The sequence below is a fragment of the Catharus ustulatus genome, chromosome 2 (genome assembly GCF_009819885.2).
Source record: "Catharus ustulatus isolate bCatUst1 chromosome 2, bCatUst1.pri.v2, whole genome shotgun sequence".
In the NCBI taxonomy this organism is placed as follows: Eukaryota; Metazoa; Chordata; class Aves; order Passeriformes; family Turdidae; genus Catharus; species Catharus ustulatus.
In genome coordinates this window covers 108,862,262-108,875,615 of record NC_046222.1, presented here as the reverse complement: position 1 = coordinate 108,875,615, position 13,354 = coordinate 108,862,262, and the positions used below count along the sequence as shown (strand labels likewise).

Genomic DNA, 13,354 nt, shown 5'->3' with positions numbered 1-13,354 from the left:
TAATTGGGGTGAAAGATAATGAATACATCCAATATACAATAGACAATATATACTATACATCTTTTATAAGCATTAGGCATCTGCATTTCTGTTGGTTGTATATGTGGTTTATATGTAGGTATATCCTGGTTTATTTGGACATATGTCTGCATGTACAATCAGATTCACACTCGGAGTGTCAGTACCTCAGTACTTGTTGCCTTTTAAAAACTGTTACAGATGGCACAGCCTCTAGGATGGGGTTTGACAGTAACAATTGTGTAGTTGGCTTGATGGCGCTTGATAAAATCATGGGAATGGAGTCGAGTAAGGTGCTTAGGCAATGCTTAAGTTAATCTCATGCCTTCCCATCAAGCCAAGCAGTACACTAAGGAGCTAGCTATTCACAACAGAGGAAGGAAAAGATGCAGTTCAAGATGGGGAGCGTCCTGCTGTCTCTTCTGTTCTGGTACAAAGGTATGCACTTTGCCTCCTGAGAGGCGCTTTCAGATATCCCTCTTTGTGTTTCCTGTTTTAGCCACGCTTTCTTCTGCCAGGGGCTGTGGGGTACAGAGCAAGTTCTTCTCTACATTCTCATGGAAACATAATAATTCGGGGAAAGGCAAAATGTGGAGGAGATGTGTAATTTATGTACATGAGTGAGCAGCATTCTTACAGCTCTATGAATATTCAGTAGTAAAACTCTGTTTCAAAAAAATAATTGCAGTGTAAAAAAATTGCCATATAATTTGTCAAAATATGAATTTGTGAAGAAAATTGTAGTGCAGCTGAGCCAGTGTGTAAATAATAACGCTGAAAAATGAGGTACAGTATAACATGAAAGACTGGTCCTTCATTAATCAAAACTCTTGATTAATCAAAAACTGATCATTTTCTCTAGCAGCAAGACATTGCTGATGAAGATTGCCTTTTTTAAAAGACCTTTCAAGGTATTTTGCCCTGGAAAAGACTTCCAAAGACACTTTTAGAACAAAAAGCAATTCACAAGTCTAGAAAATGAGAAGGGTATTTATCAATTTTCAGGCTATCTCATATTTATTTTTCAGAAAAGTAACAACAAAAGTAGGTAAGGGGGAGCTAGAAGAAGCCAGAGGGTCACAATCTCCTTCCATTTTGATTCATCCAGTTGTGGAGAACAAGGAGATGATTTCCTGGTTCATATTTAAATTTTTGGCTTCATCAAAGCCAATGGCACAGCTACTTTTTTCTTAAATGAGGGTGAGGGTTGCTTTTGATAAGTGGTGGGCAGTGTCTACCGACATGAATGTGTGAATCAAGCATGATCTGTCATAGTGAGGAACAGATTAATCAGACAGTCCAGCTTTTCTCCTGTGGGTGTTGAATTCCCAGTGTTTTCATATGTCTGGTTTTTTTCTGGTTTTTTTTTTCTCTTTTTCCATTGAGTATTTTGCTGTACCAAATTTCATGGGTCGGAAAAGAAGTGCTCCTCAACTAGCCATGCCTTCATTTCATCTTGTTATGTTTGGCTGTACCCAGCTCTGCCTAATTGATAGGTGTTTCTTTTAATCTCCCAGCAAATATTTGTACGTTCTCCTCGAACCTTATCTGTTCACACTTCTTTGTTTCACTTGGGAAGGTTACTGGTGCCTGAGCTTCTAGGAAGATTTTATATGGACTCCAGCATTTTTTTCTCTATTGGTGGCATAAGTGCAATTAGTCCTTGGAATAAGTTCATATACCTTGCTCTGAATTCCAGACACAGCTTGCTTTTAATAGACACCCACACATCAGGATATTTTTGGAGAGCCTGCAGTGAAAAATAAGTTCCAAGATCACTTTCCAGGCATCACTCCTTAGGTATTTAATTTATTTTCTTAGTTTATTGTATTTCTTAATTTACTGGTTTTCAGTCTAAGTGTCCTCTTGTGGATAAAAAGAGAGCATCCCAGGTGCCCCTCATGCTCCTGCCTCTCCCAGCACGAGGGTGCCGCTAGGTCAGCCCTCGGAGCTACGTGCACTGATGCCATGATAAGCTGCTTAGCTTATTTTCCCTGGCAGAGCAAGTGGCTTAGAGGAGCACCCGCGCCCTGGCTGGGCTTGTGTTCGCTGGGGACACAGCCCAGCAGCAGCAGAGCAGCAGCAGCAGCACATGGAGCAGCGGAGGCTCCTGCGAGAGGCGGCTGCAAGAGCCGGGTCCGCTGCGCTGCAGGAACCGGCGCACCGCAACAACCCCAGAAAGGGGATTTCTTTTTTTTACCACTGTTTTTTGTAGCTTTGAAAAAAAACCACAAAAAAACAAAACCAAAACAAGACACCCCCCCCCCAAAAAAAAAAAAAAGTAGTAAAAACAAAAATTAAAGGCTCAAAAATGCAAAAATGCCTTTGGATTACAGTAAATAACATCTTGAGTAGTGCTGTCCTTTGGCATAATCAAATAGTCTTGAGTAGTGCTGCCCTCAGGCATAATCAATGCATCTAATGAAATTACTATGCAGGCAATGTTCTGTGTAGTTCCAAACAGGAAGGAACAAACATGTCAATAAGGTTAGAAAATGCCAAAAATTTCTAAGGAACACTTTGGGAAAAAAGATAATTAATCATACATGTCTTAAGTAAAATGGGAGTAAAGGTAATTTTATTTTTTTTTTTTACCAATTAATTTAGGTTTTTTTCAAATATTGTCACAACATTAAAAAAATAGTGGAAGCATTATGGAAAATGAGAAATTAATATTAATTAAATAGGTGAAATTGTGATTACTTCACTATGTTTTTTATTGCCTTCAAATAAATACCAGTAAATATTAAATGAAACACAATACAAATGAATGGAAAGGAAAATCTAATTAAAATCATTGAAATAAAGAAAATGAAATTGAAATTAAAATAATGCGACAGTGAAGTATCCCCATAAAATGAAGGAGGAAAAGAACAGCCTGAGTGAGAGTCAACACAAAGAATGAGACTAATGTCCTGTTGCTGATGTCCACTTGGCTTCAGTTTGTGCTCTGGCCGAGCCTGGCAGCGATCAGCAGAGGTCAGTGCTCGCAGGCTGATGTGTGCTCGCACCTGGCTGCTGGTCCCTGCTGGCTGCTGGTCCCTGCTGGCTGCTGCTGGGGCCACGATGTCACCTGCAGGAGAAACAGGCTCGGCATGTGGCCAGCCTGCTTTGGGTGTAGGAGTCCCTGGATGGGCACCCTGCTTCCACCAGGCCAGCCTGGTGGCGATGTTTTTGGGTGGACACAGACCTGCAGGAGGTCTCTGCCTGCAGGCACAGCTCCCATGCACTTCTTAGAAATAAAGGTGCTGTTTGCACAACACACGGTCCCGTGGAGCCTGCCTAGCTTGGCCATGGAAAAAGCCCCGGGGGAAAATCAACAAAAGCAATCAGGAAGCGTGTGGGCACAGGGGCTGGCTTGCCAGGGGGACCTGGGGACCAGCCACAGCTGGTGGACCCCTGGGACCATTGCCTCTGGCACAGGGGCAAGGAGAGGTGGGGAGAATGTGCCAGCTTCCCGAAATGCACCTTTTTACGGGGGCTGGTGCAGCCTGATGTGAGTCACCTCAGTCGCCTGGCACGATTTTCAGGGCTGGGATGTAAAAATAGCCTAAGTTAATAATATAGCAAGATAGAAACTAGCACCCAACGGGCACAGAGGCACTGCAATGCTTTTTTCAGTGTCTCACCCCTCTGTATTGCTTACAGGCTGTTACCTAACTCTGCTTCCTGATGCTGTCTAATGTGGTGCTCAAGGGAAAGAGGGCCTTTCAGAAAGCATGATGAAACCAGTGCCACCCATGCCAGCCATACCTTTCATTTTTGTGACTTTCTGGAGCTTTTCTAGGACTCCAGTCTTATTTTTCTGGGGTCATCCTTTCCCCTAGCCCATAACCTACAGGTGCAGAAGGGAAGCAGGTGACTATCTGTGCAAAAGGAGCCATTGCACCAAAAAAGCACTGCTGCATCATGGGGGCATTGCTCTCCACTGTGGTAGAAAAATAATTTTACCTCTCTGAGCCCTGTTAAACTGAGATGTTGCTTACAGAGATGAGACAAAAAAATCAACTGTTTTCCAGCTGAAGCTTCTAGGACACCTATATAATAAAGTAAATAAATAAAGAGATTTACATTTTCCATACTTTTCTTGCAATGATCAAGTTTACATGAACTTATTCCAGTAAATTGAGTGACTGACATTTATTCTGTGCTACATTTTATTTCTTTTTAAAAATATTTATAATGTGTTTTCTCATGCTTGCATACCTGTCATTAATTCTTACACTGAAAGATGACTTGCTGCTTTGACTTTATGGTCAGGATAGTGAATATGATTCCTCAGAGTTACTGTATTGAACACAGCCTTTGGCAGTGTTACTTCTGCCCACACTTATCTTCCTCCTTTATTTTTCTTATTTAACCACATTCCTAATGATTATATTTTTTACAAGAAGCACAGTTACCTGTTCCTCTTATTAAAATGCCCGCAACTGAGTTTCCTTACTATTGATTACCCTTTTCCCAAGTAGCCCTTTGCTGTGCCTGCTGCTTTATCCAACTTCCACCTCAGGAAACCTTATCCTGGCACCTCAGGCTACCTCTGCCAGCTCTTTTCTTTCTGCCCCAAACCTGGACCAGTTCCTGGAGTATCATTCCCCTTCATCCTGCTCAACAGCAGGTGCCAAGGGGAAACATCTCAGGACCTGGGCTCCAGCCCAGCCTCACCAGCACAGGTTCCCTGGCACAAAATCATCCCCTGGATCTTGTCCCAAGCCCTGGTCCCTAAATCCTGTGCTATGGGATAGAATTTGTGCATGGCAGTGCTCTGGACACAACACACTGCAGGTGGAATGAAAGGACAGGAAACATGCATGCCTTATCTCCCTGCCTCCCACAAACACAGATAATAATTTATTTCACTGGACTGATGGTTTGCCGAAGGTCCTGGAGGGCCATAAATAGAGCTCTTTCCTTTTAAATGTTTTGGGGTTTTGTCAGTCCTGTGCTTTTAAAACAGCCCCTGGTGGCCATACAGGCCTTATGACTCTCCCTTGAATTGCAGCAATTCGTTCTCTCTGACCTACAATTACCAATTATCTTTGTAACCTTCCTTGAAGGCAAACATGCTGGCTATAAAAGCATGCTGCCCATCACATTTTTAGACTATTGGCAGCCAGCTTTCCTCCTCATTTCCTTTGTAGGACAGGGCCTGTCACAGCTGTAAACACACCAATATATCAATTACTATGTTTTGTGGCCAACTGCAGGCAAGGGCGTCTTTCATTTGCTTTCCTCTCCCAAGGCCAGGGGTTATCAGGCTGCACTGCCCAGGCAGGAGGGCATTTGGCTATCCAGTGCTGTGTTTATCCCATGCCAAGCCTGCTACTTCCCTGTACCATGGTTGGATGGCTGAGCCCCTTGTGCTTGAGCCCTTAGCAGTTCACTTTTTCTAGCTGAGAAAGGGGAAGCTGAATTCCTGTTTGAGATGTTTAAATCAGCAAGTTATGTGGTGAGGAGTGAAGGTGCCCAGCCCAGCTGGGACAGCCAGAGGGGCAGCATGCCAGCACTGCCTGGGACTGCCTTTGCACTGCTGTGTGTTGTGGGACTGACCCAATAAAACCCTGCATTGAATAAAGGGCTTTGGAGCTTGCATTTCACGCCCTAGCTTGATTTGCAGTGGTATCCCCTAATATATGAAGCTAAAAGCCCCAAAGCCATTCTGGTAGCTCAGGAGCAGCCACCACTGGCTGAGTGCAGCCACCCACAAAATTCTGGGTCGCCTAGGAAGGAGGATTTATTCCTGGTGCTTGAATTGATATTACCATACACCCACCCACCTGAAATCTATTCCTTTTTTGCCTGTTGCTTCCCTCACAGCTGTTGAGTTTGCAGCTGCATGTGTCAATGGCATATTAAATTTTGATCTTGGGCCTCAAAGGGAGGGACTCAGGAGGCCGATTGAAGGGTTCAGCATGGTCACAAAGCAATATCCTGCACCATCCTGGTAACTCACATCCCCTTTCCCTACCCCAGGCATGGAGTGCTCAAGAACAGGCCTCACCACACTATAGTCATGGAACATCCTTAGGTTAATGGCTGGACTCAATGATCCAGAACAAGCCTTTTTAAACCCCCTTTCCAGGCTAAAGTGCATTAAACCATCATAAGAAAAACCCCCAAAAAACCCACAAAAGTTTTCTCCGCAAAAATCAGTCTTCTAAAGATGAAAATGAAGTGGTTAAGCAGATGGAAGGAGCCAAGCCTGCAGCCCTGTGAGCCAGGGATTGCTGGGCAATGGGAACACACAGCAGGCTGTGATGGCTGGGGAGCCATCCCAGGTGTCAGGGCAAAGGAATCATTCCCTTGCAGCTGGTGCTCCTGGAGCAGGGCACCTGTCCTGTTGGGACAGGACACCCCTCTATGGGCCAGGGGGGCAGGAGAGACACCTGCCAGCCTGGATCTCATGCCCCAGGTACCAGTGCCTCTCCAGCACTGGCATCAGACAGCACAGGGCAGACAGGAGAGGCAGGCACTGCATTGATTGTAATGGCACAGATGGTCCAGTTTTGGTAAGTGATAAAATCCTGGTTTCTCTTGTATTAACAGACAGCATTAACTTAAATCACCTTCACACAGGTTTAAGTCAAACTTCTTTGCCCCATGTGGCACAGCACTGGAGTGGCTTTGAGTTTGCCCCTCTGCCTTGGTTTTCTGATCACACAGTGGAGTTCTAGAGCTTGGCTTGGTAACATTTGTGCTGGGAAAGGTGTAGTGAGTGCTGTGTGGGACCTCCAGCTTTCCAAGATGTCTGGAGATGTATAACCATGTTTTCCTCCTGAGCATACTGGACTCTTGGTGATCCCTGCCTCCTTCTTGGGTCGGACTAGAAGCCACAACTTTTTATTGTAGACTGGCATTTACTTTTTCTGCCAGGGCCAATGCCATGGGTTAATGTGGTAAGTTCCTAATGCCAGAAACGGCACTCTGAGACACTGAAGCACAGGAGACCATCACTGTGTTGGAGAAAGGAATTTTTAAAAATTTCTTTATCATTTTGCTTCTGGAGGTCTTTTTTTTTAGATTCTTGATACATTTAGACTCATTTTCACACCCAAGGAGCAGTAGCATTTCAGTGATAAACAAAGCTTTGTATATAGTTTATATTTCAGCTGATTATAATTGCTCTGTGTTTGTGAGTCTTTTGAGATGAAACTTACTATAGTAATGTAAGATGTAAATTCCCAGCATTAGCTGGAGCTTCCTAGGCTCAGCAAAGTGACAGTGTATGAATGAATAAATCATAACTAGATTTCAGTGAATAATTCAGAGTCTAATTCATTTGGTGAAAAAAATCATCTTTTCATCTTCACAAAATATGAAGCCTGCCTCTGGAGATGGCAGATTTCTCATAGCTCCTGTATGCAAGCTTTTACCTGCTCAATCACTTTTTCCTTACTGGCTTGTAGATTCCCTACATCTTTGAAAACCTTATGTTTGACATTTGACTTGTGTTGATGAGTTATCAGTAGTCATGGGATTATTTTTTTTATTATTTTATTTTCAAAGCTGTTTGTCTAAAGGCTATTAACATACTCTGCTTTGGACTTCACTGTGAAGCAAGAAGAGCCTTTTCAGTAAGGCAAAAACCTCACAAAAAAGCCATTGCTCAGTAAGAGGCAGGAGATAAAACAGGTCAGATGCTGCAAAAATAGCATCTCTTCCTGCACAGCCACAATTACTGGTTTTCCCTAAGAAAGGAAAAAAGGGAGTCTTGTCTGTAAGACAGATTAGGAAGGCCTATTTACATTTACTTTTTCTCCATCACATCCAGAGGGAGGGATCAGGCCAAGCACCTTGTGAGGTGCCCTATCTCCTCCAAAGATGCTTGGGATCTGCAGTGGCACCAGGCTAGGATTTCACCCTTGGAGTTCATCAGCTTAAACATTTTAAGGGGAAAATGTGACAGGGAAAGTGTGGAGCAGGAAGACATAAAAATTGGATATTTGCCGAATTAGCTGTAAAGGAGAGACTGAGAGGTCCAGCATGTGTTTTGCCTCAGGATGATTCAGGTGTATCTGATCAAGAAGGTAAACCTGATGGAGGAGTGACACAGACATGAGCACATGCAGTGCCCTGCCCATGTTCTCTTTCCTTCTCCTGGCAATCAGCCTGGGGAAATGTGGTAGATTCCTCTATTTATTTGTCTCTATCTCAGGAGTAAACGCTGATGGTATTTTCTGATGTTTGCTTACAGCATCTTTGTTTTTGATCTCTCTCTCTCTTCCTCCCTCCATGCCCACTGCCCAGCTGTGATGGCCCTCTCCCCAGGAGAGGTAAGTCTCTCTGGATAGTTCAGCTGCCAGGTGAATGCTGGGGGTCTGACACTGCTCAGCCCTGGTGCCTTGGGGCAAAGGAGGGATGGCACCTGGGCCTTCAAGCTCAGGCACATGCTCTGACCTCTGAATCCAAGGGGATCCAAGTTGTTCTGTGCTTCCTGCTGAGCTGGCACAGGAAAGGGTCTCAGACAAGGTGCAGCAGTCCAGACAGGCACAAACATTTGTCTAAGGTTCAGAATTCAGATTTGGCCTCATGACACTAATGTTGATGATTACGTTGATTTATTAGTAATTTTTTACCTTTCCTTTAGGATGAGAGACTGGAGCTATGGCACAGCAAGGCTTGCAAATGTGATTGCCAAGGAGGCCCTAACTCAGTGTGGTCCAGCGAGAATAATGGCTTAGAGTGCATGCCAGGTAACGGGGAGAGCCTTCAGCTGTGTTTGTCTGGTGCCCTTCAGCAGCTTCCCCTTTGCACAGCTGGCACCTTCCAAATCCAGCTGCTGATGGGGCTGGTGGAGCTGAACCAGCCCCACCTCTGGTGAGGTGAGGGGATGATCCTGCACCATCAGGCAGAGAGGCAGCCCCCTGGGCTTGGGAGGTCACCTAGGGTGGCCCATGCTGGCCAATGACAGTGGGCATTTGTCCTTCTCCTCCTGGAGCCTGTGGTACTGGTGCTTCCAGAAACTGGCTGGGGCAGCTACTGCCATGGGTAGGATTTGCTGCAGGAAACCTCTTTGTACCATGCCTGTGACATCTTCTAGAGTCTCTAGGGATCAAGAAAAACAGTTTATTCCTTCTTTGCAGCATATTATTAAAAGGGAAGGGAAGGGAAGGGAAGGGAAGGGAAGGGAAGGGAAGGGAAGGGAAGGGAAGGGAAGGGAAGGGAAGGGAAGGGAAGGGAAGGGAAGGGAAGGGAAGGGAAGGGAAGGGAAGGGAAGGGAAGGGAAGGGAAGGGAAGGGAAGGGAAGGGAAGGGAAGGGAAGGGAAGGGAAGGGAAGGGAAGGGAAGGGAAGGGAAGGGAAGGGGAAGGGAAGGGGAAAGGGAAGGGAAGGTTGATCTGTCCATGGCCAAGGAACATATGTGCAAGAAGTGGTGCTGGGTTTCCTGGCCAGGCCAGGTGTGAGGGGATGTTTCTCCCATTAGTATTATGTAGCTGAGTAATGAAGGCATTTCCCCTGTTCTCCTGAATGAGGAACATTTCCACTGTAACTCCCAGCTGTTGCTTTTCCCAGAGAGGCGCTTGCATTCCCCTTGCCCAGCCCAGCCCGGCCAACGTGGTGTGGCCTGACATTCCCTGCTGCCCGGGGACAGTTTGCAGAGCAGCCATGCAGAGCTGCTGTGGCATGGCTGAAGGGACAGCTGGTGTTGCAAACGCTGCATGACCTTTCTCTGGCTTGGCAGTAACAGTGTTCAGTGGTCCAGCTGCTCTGGCTGGGCAGGCACCAGGCGTCTGCTTCGGCAGATCCCTGTGCATGGCACAAATGGACTCACCAGAAGGTGACCTGCTAATTGCATTATGGTTGTGTGGTCTGTGGATTAGTGTTGCTAAAAGTAAAGTTGGGTGGAGTTTGAGATTAGGTTGACAAATAGTAAACACATGCAGCCACTCTCTTGCACAAGGGGAGCAAGGCTTTTAACGTGGTGGAAAAGCATGATGTTTCCATGCCTGGAGGAAGGCGGGACAGTAGCTGTATGTTTTCATGGGGAAAAACATGTTAATGAGGTCCCAACTGAGCAAGATATGTTAATGAGTTATTGATGAATGCAATATTGACCTAGTAGAGCTTGCTAATGAGACATCGACTGCATGGCTGCAGTGCTGTGGAGTTGCAGTGGGGAGGCCACAGTCATGCCAGGTTCTGGGTACCTGCTGATGCTCCCCATATGTTGATTGTTTTTAACATGAGGCACCACGGTGGTTGTTCAGGCATGGATAAGGCAAGGAAACCTCTTACCCACAAATGAATCTTCACAGAGCTTTGCTTGTTCCTCTGTTGCGGTGACCCATGAAACAGACTATGCTAAACTGAGGGACAGAATTACCTTTGGGGACTCCAGAGGCTCCACAGGCTGCCAAATCAGAAAAATCAGAAAGTGCTGCCCGTGATATAGATGTTTGCCTAGGCAATCCCTATGTGATACTTGGGTGCCTTCATTCTGTGTATCTTGATACAGAATCATAACCTGATCACATAAGAAAAAGATCATAATAAAAAATACCACAGCTGGGTGCAGGTAGCATGCAGGTGCTCATGCATCACTAAAGTCTTGCCTTCCAGAGCACACTGTGGTGACCCATCCAGAAAGTTTTAATGATGAATGAGTATTTCTTTCTCCAGTAGTTTTGCAGCCAGTGGTAGTTGTGTTGAATTTCTACTGAAGAAGACAGTTGTGGGGCAGGATTGTTACCCTGAAGATCTGCAGTCAAAAACTGAGATGGAAATCCCTGAGCCTTCTGCAGGGCTGAGCATCACACCTCACTGGCACCAGAGCCACAAGTTTTCCACAAGGCAAGGTCACCTCCAGACACAAAGAAGGTCCCCATAGCAGAAAGTGCCGATCTGAGGGTGCTTAAGGCGGGATGACCAGAGCTGGCTCAGCAATTTTGCCATGCAAGTAGAGCCATAAATCAAGACAGTCATTGGAGGGACAGAAGGAGGTAAAGCCCAGCAAGAAAAGTGCCCAGCATTGCTCAAGAACCAGGCAAAAGCTGACAGCCTGGAGACTGGATCCAGGCTGATGCATCCAGTCAGGCTCTTCCACATGCTTAAAAGAGGAAGATTCAGACTGCAACATCTGAATAAAGCCTTACCCAAAAATGTTGCAGTCAGAACAAGTCTAGTAAGTTTGAGAGAGAAAGAAGAGTTAGAAATCAACACAAGTGATGATAAAAGGACAACCCTATGGCCTCAGGGCAAGTTGTGGTCTGGGGTAAGAGCATTCCCAGCATCCTAATCAGGGAGAAGAGAGAGCAATGAGACCCCAGGAGGTGTTCAGGAAACAGAGCCACTTCTGTCCCTTAAGTGTTTTCCCCTTGTTCTGCAGAGTGTCCCTACCACAAGCCTCTGGGCTTTGAGTCTGGTGCTGTGACCCCAGACCAGATCAGCTGCTCCAACCCTGAGCAGTACACGGGCTGGTACTCCTCCTGGACAGCCAACAAGGCCCGCCTCAATGGCCAAGGCTTCGGGTGAGTTCAAAAATGCCTCCCTGAGGGGTCCTGGGGGCTCTGGGTGTGGGGGCTGGGGAGTCCTGGCTATGGGAGGGCACGGTGGAAGAGATAACAGAGCTGGTGGTGTCCCCCCAGGTGTGCATGGCTCTCCAAATACCAGGACACTGCACAGTGGCTGCAGATCGACCTGAAGGAGGTGAAGGTGATTTCGGGGATCCTCACACAAGGGCGCTGTGACGCTGACGAGTGGATGACCAAGTACAGTGTACAGTTCCGCACCGACGAAAACCTCAACTGGGTGTACTACAAGGACCAGACTGGGAACAACCGGGTCAGTGACCTTTGCTCTGGGGCCACTTTGCTCTTGGGCTGGAAGGGTGACATGTTTGGTGAGAACAGGTCTCAGAGGAAGGTGCATTAAAAGGGGGATCCTGTGGGAGCAGCAGGGTGGATGGGTCTCAGTGCTCACTCTGTGTCAGGGAGCAGCACAGAGAGGGGCCATTCCCCCTGAGGTGAGAGCGTGTCATGCTGGCCAGTGCAGAAGGACAAAATACATTATTTGTGTTTTCTAATGATCATACTGGATTAAGCTCAGAGGCATTAGCTGGCAGTCCAGAGAAGGCAGCACCTCCGTGATAAAACCGTTTTCTCAGCTGTGGCCACACATTCCCAGCCATGCTTTGGCACTGCATGGGATTTGTTTTATTGCCATGTCCAGGGATAGTGAATGATCCTGGTACAGAAAAACCCCTCAGACAAAATCAGCAGCTAGTTAAGTGATAACCACCAAACCATTTTCAAGCTGCACTTCTTACTGGTTGACTTTAAATAAAACATTGCACTGCGGAGATATTACAGAGTTGTCTCTGATCACTGTTCAGTCCAGGTGGGCTGGGGGATGCCACAGCTGCTGCCTCCCAGGTGCCCTAAATGTCCATCTGTGGGAATGGCCCTGTCCTAGTGTAGGAGGCTCTGCTGGCTTTGCTGAACTTCCTACAGCCCTGGGGAGACCAGGGTCATGGCAGCAGATGTGACATCCAGGCCAAGGAATGGGGAAAGGGCCCTCAAATATATATTTTTTGTCTATACTGGCTTGTGTTGGAGCCTGACTTACGAACTTCAACGAGCCAGAGTCAACCGTGTTTACTCCAAACAAGCAGTGCCTTGGTACAGAAATGAGAGAGAATGGTATGAGAATGGGGTGAGATTTTCTGGCCTAACCATAAGAAGTGCTGGACTGATGGGGGAAAATGGAAAACTGCATCAGTGTGACAAAAATTGTCTACATCTGGCTATTTTTAAAATCTTTTGTTTTGAGGGTGGAACCTCCTTCTCCTCTGCTCTGCACAGACACCCCAAACTCATGGGACAGGATTTCCAGCTCCTTAACCACCCCTCCCTTCACAGGTTTTCTACGGCAACTCCGACCGCTCGTCCTCGGTGCAGAACCTGCTGCGGCCGCCCATCGTGGCCCGCTACATCCGCCTGATCCCGCTGGGCTGGCACGTGCGCATCGCCATCCGCATGGAGCTGCTCGAGTGCCTGGGCAAGTGCGGCTGAGCGCTGTGTCCGGAGGGCTCCCCGGGCCTGGGTGCCTGCGCAGCCGCCAGGCCTCGCCCCGCCGCCCTCCTGGGAGCACCCAGCCTGCAAAGGAAGGGCTGTCCTGAATAAAATGTTACTTCACACCATGCTGGTGTACAGCTGATGGGGGCTTGTGGGACACACACTGGGGACGGGGATGGTTCAGGGCCACGGCTTGGATCCTGTGAGATGTGGTGCTTCTGGCCCTGGGTGTTGGGTTGGGGAAATGATCATCATGATGTGCTGTGAACACTGAAATACACACAGATGGGGTAGGGCAGGGCTCAGATTCTCTTTGGAAGGGCAG

General features: G+C 46.9%; 1 protein-coding gene across 3 annotated transcripts; it reads left to right on the top strand.

Moving 5' to 3' along the window:
- Positions 1 to 309: 309 nt before the first annotated feature.
- On the top strand, positions 310 to 13,100 carry RS1 (retinoschisin 1). Of its 3 annotated transcripts, none has more exons than XM_033052510.1 (6): positions 310 to 456; positions 8,266 to 8,291; positions 8,606 to 8,711; positions 11,343 to 11,484; positions 11,602 to 11,797; positions 12,874 to 13,100. In XM_033052510.1, exons 1-6 carry the CDS (start codon positions 405 to 407, stop codon positions 13,024 to 13,026), a joined length of 675 nt encoding a protein of 224 aa, XP_032908401.1. In that variant the 5' UTR covers positions 310 to 404; the 3' UTR covers positions 13,027 to 13,100. The 3 variants fall into 3 exon arrangements, with proteins under 3 accessions (XP_032908401.1, XP_032908402.1, XP_032908400.1); XM_033052511.1 differs by lacking the exon at positions 310 to 456 and adding an exon at positions 7,730 to 8,045; XM_033052509.1 differs by lacking the exon at positions 310 to 456 and adding an exon at positions 8,073 to 8,140.
- The last annotated feature ends 254 nt before the right edge of the window (positions 13,101 to 13,354 follow it).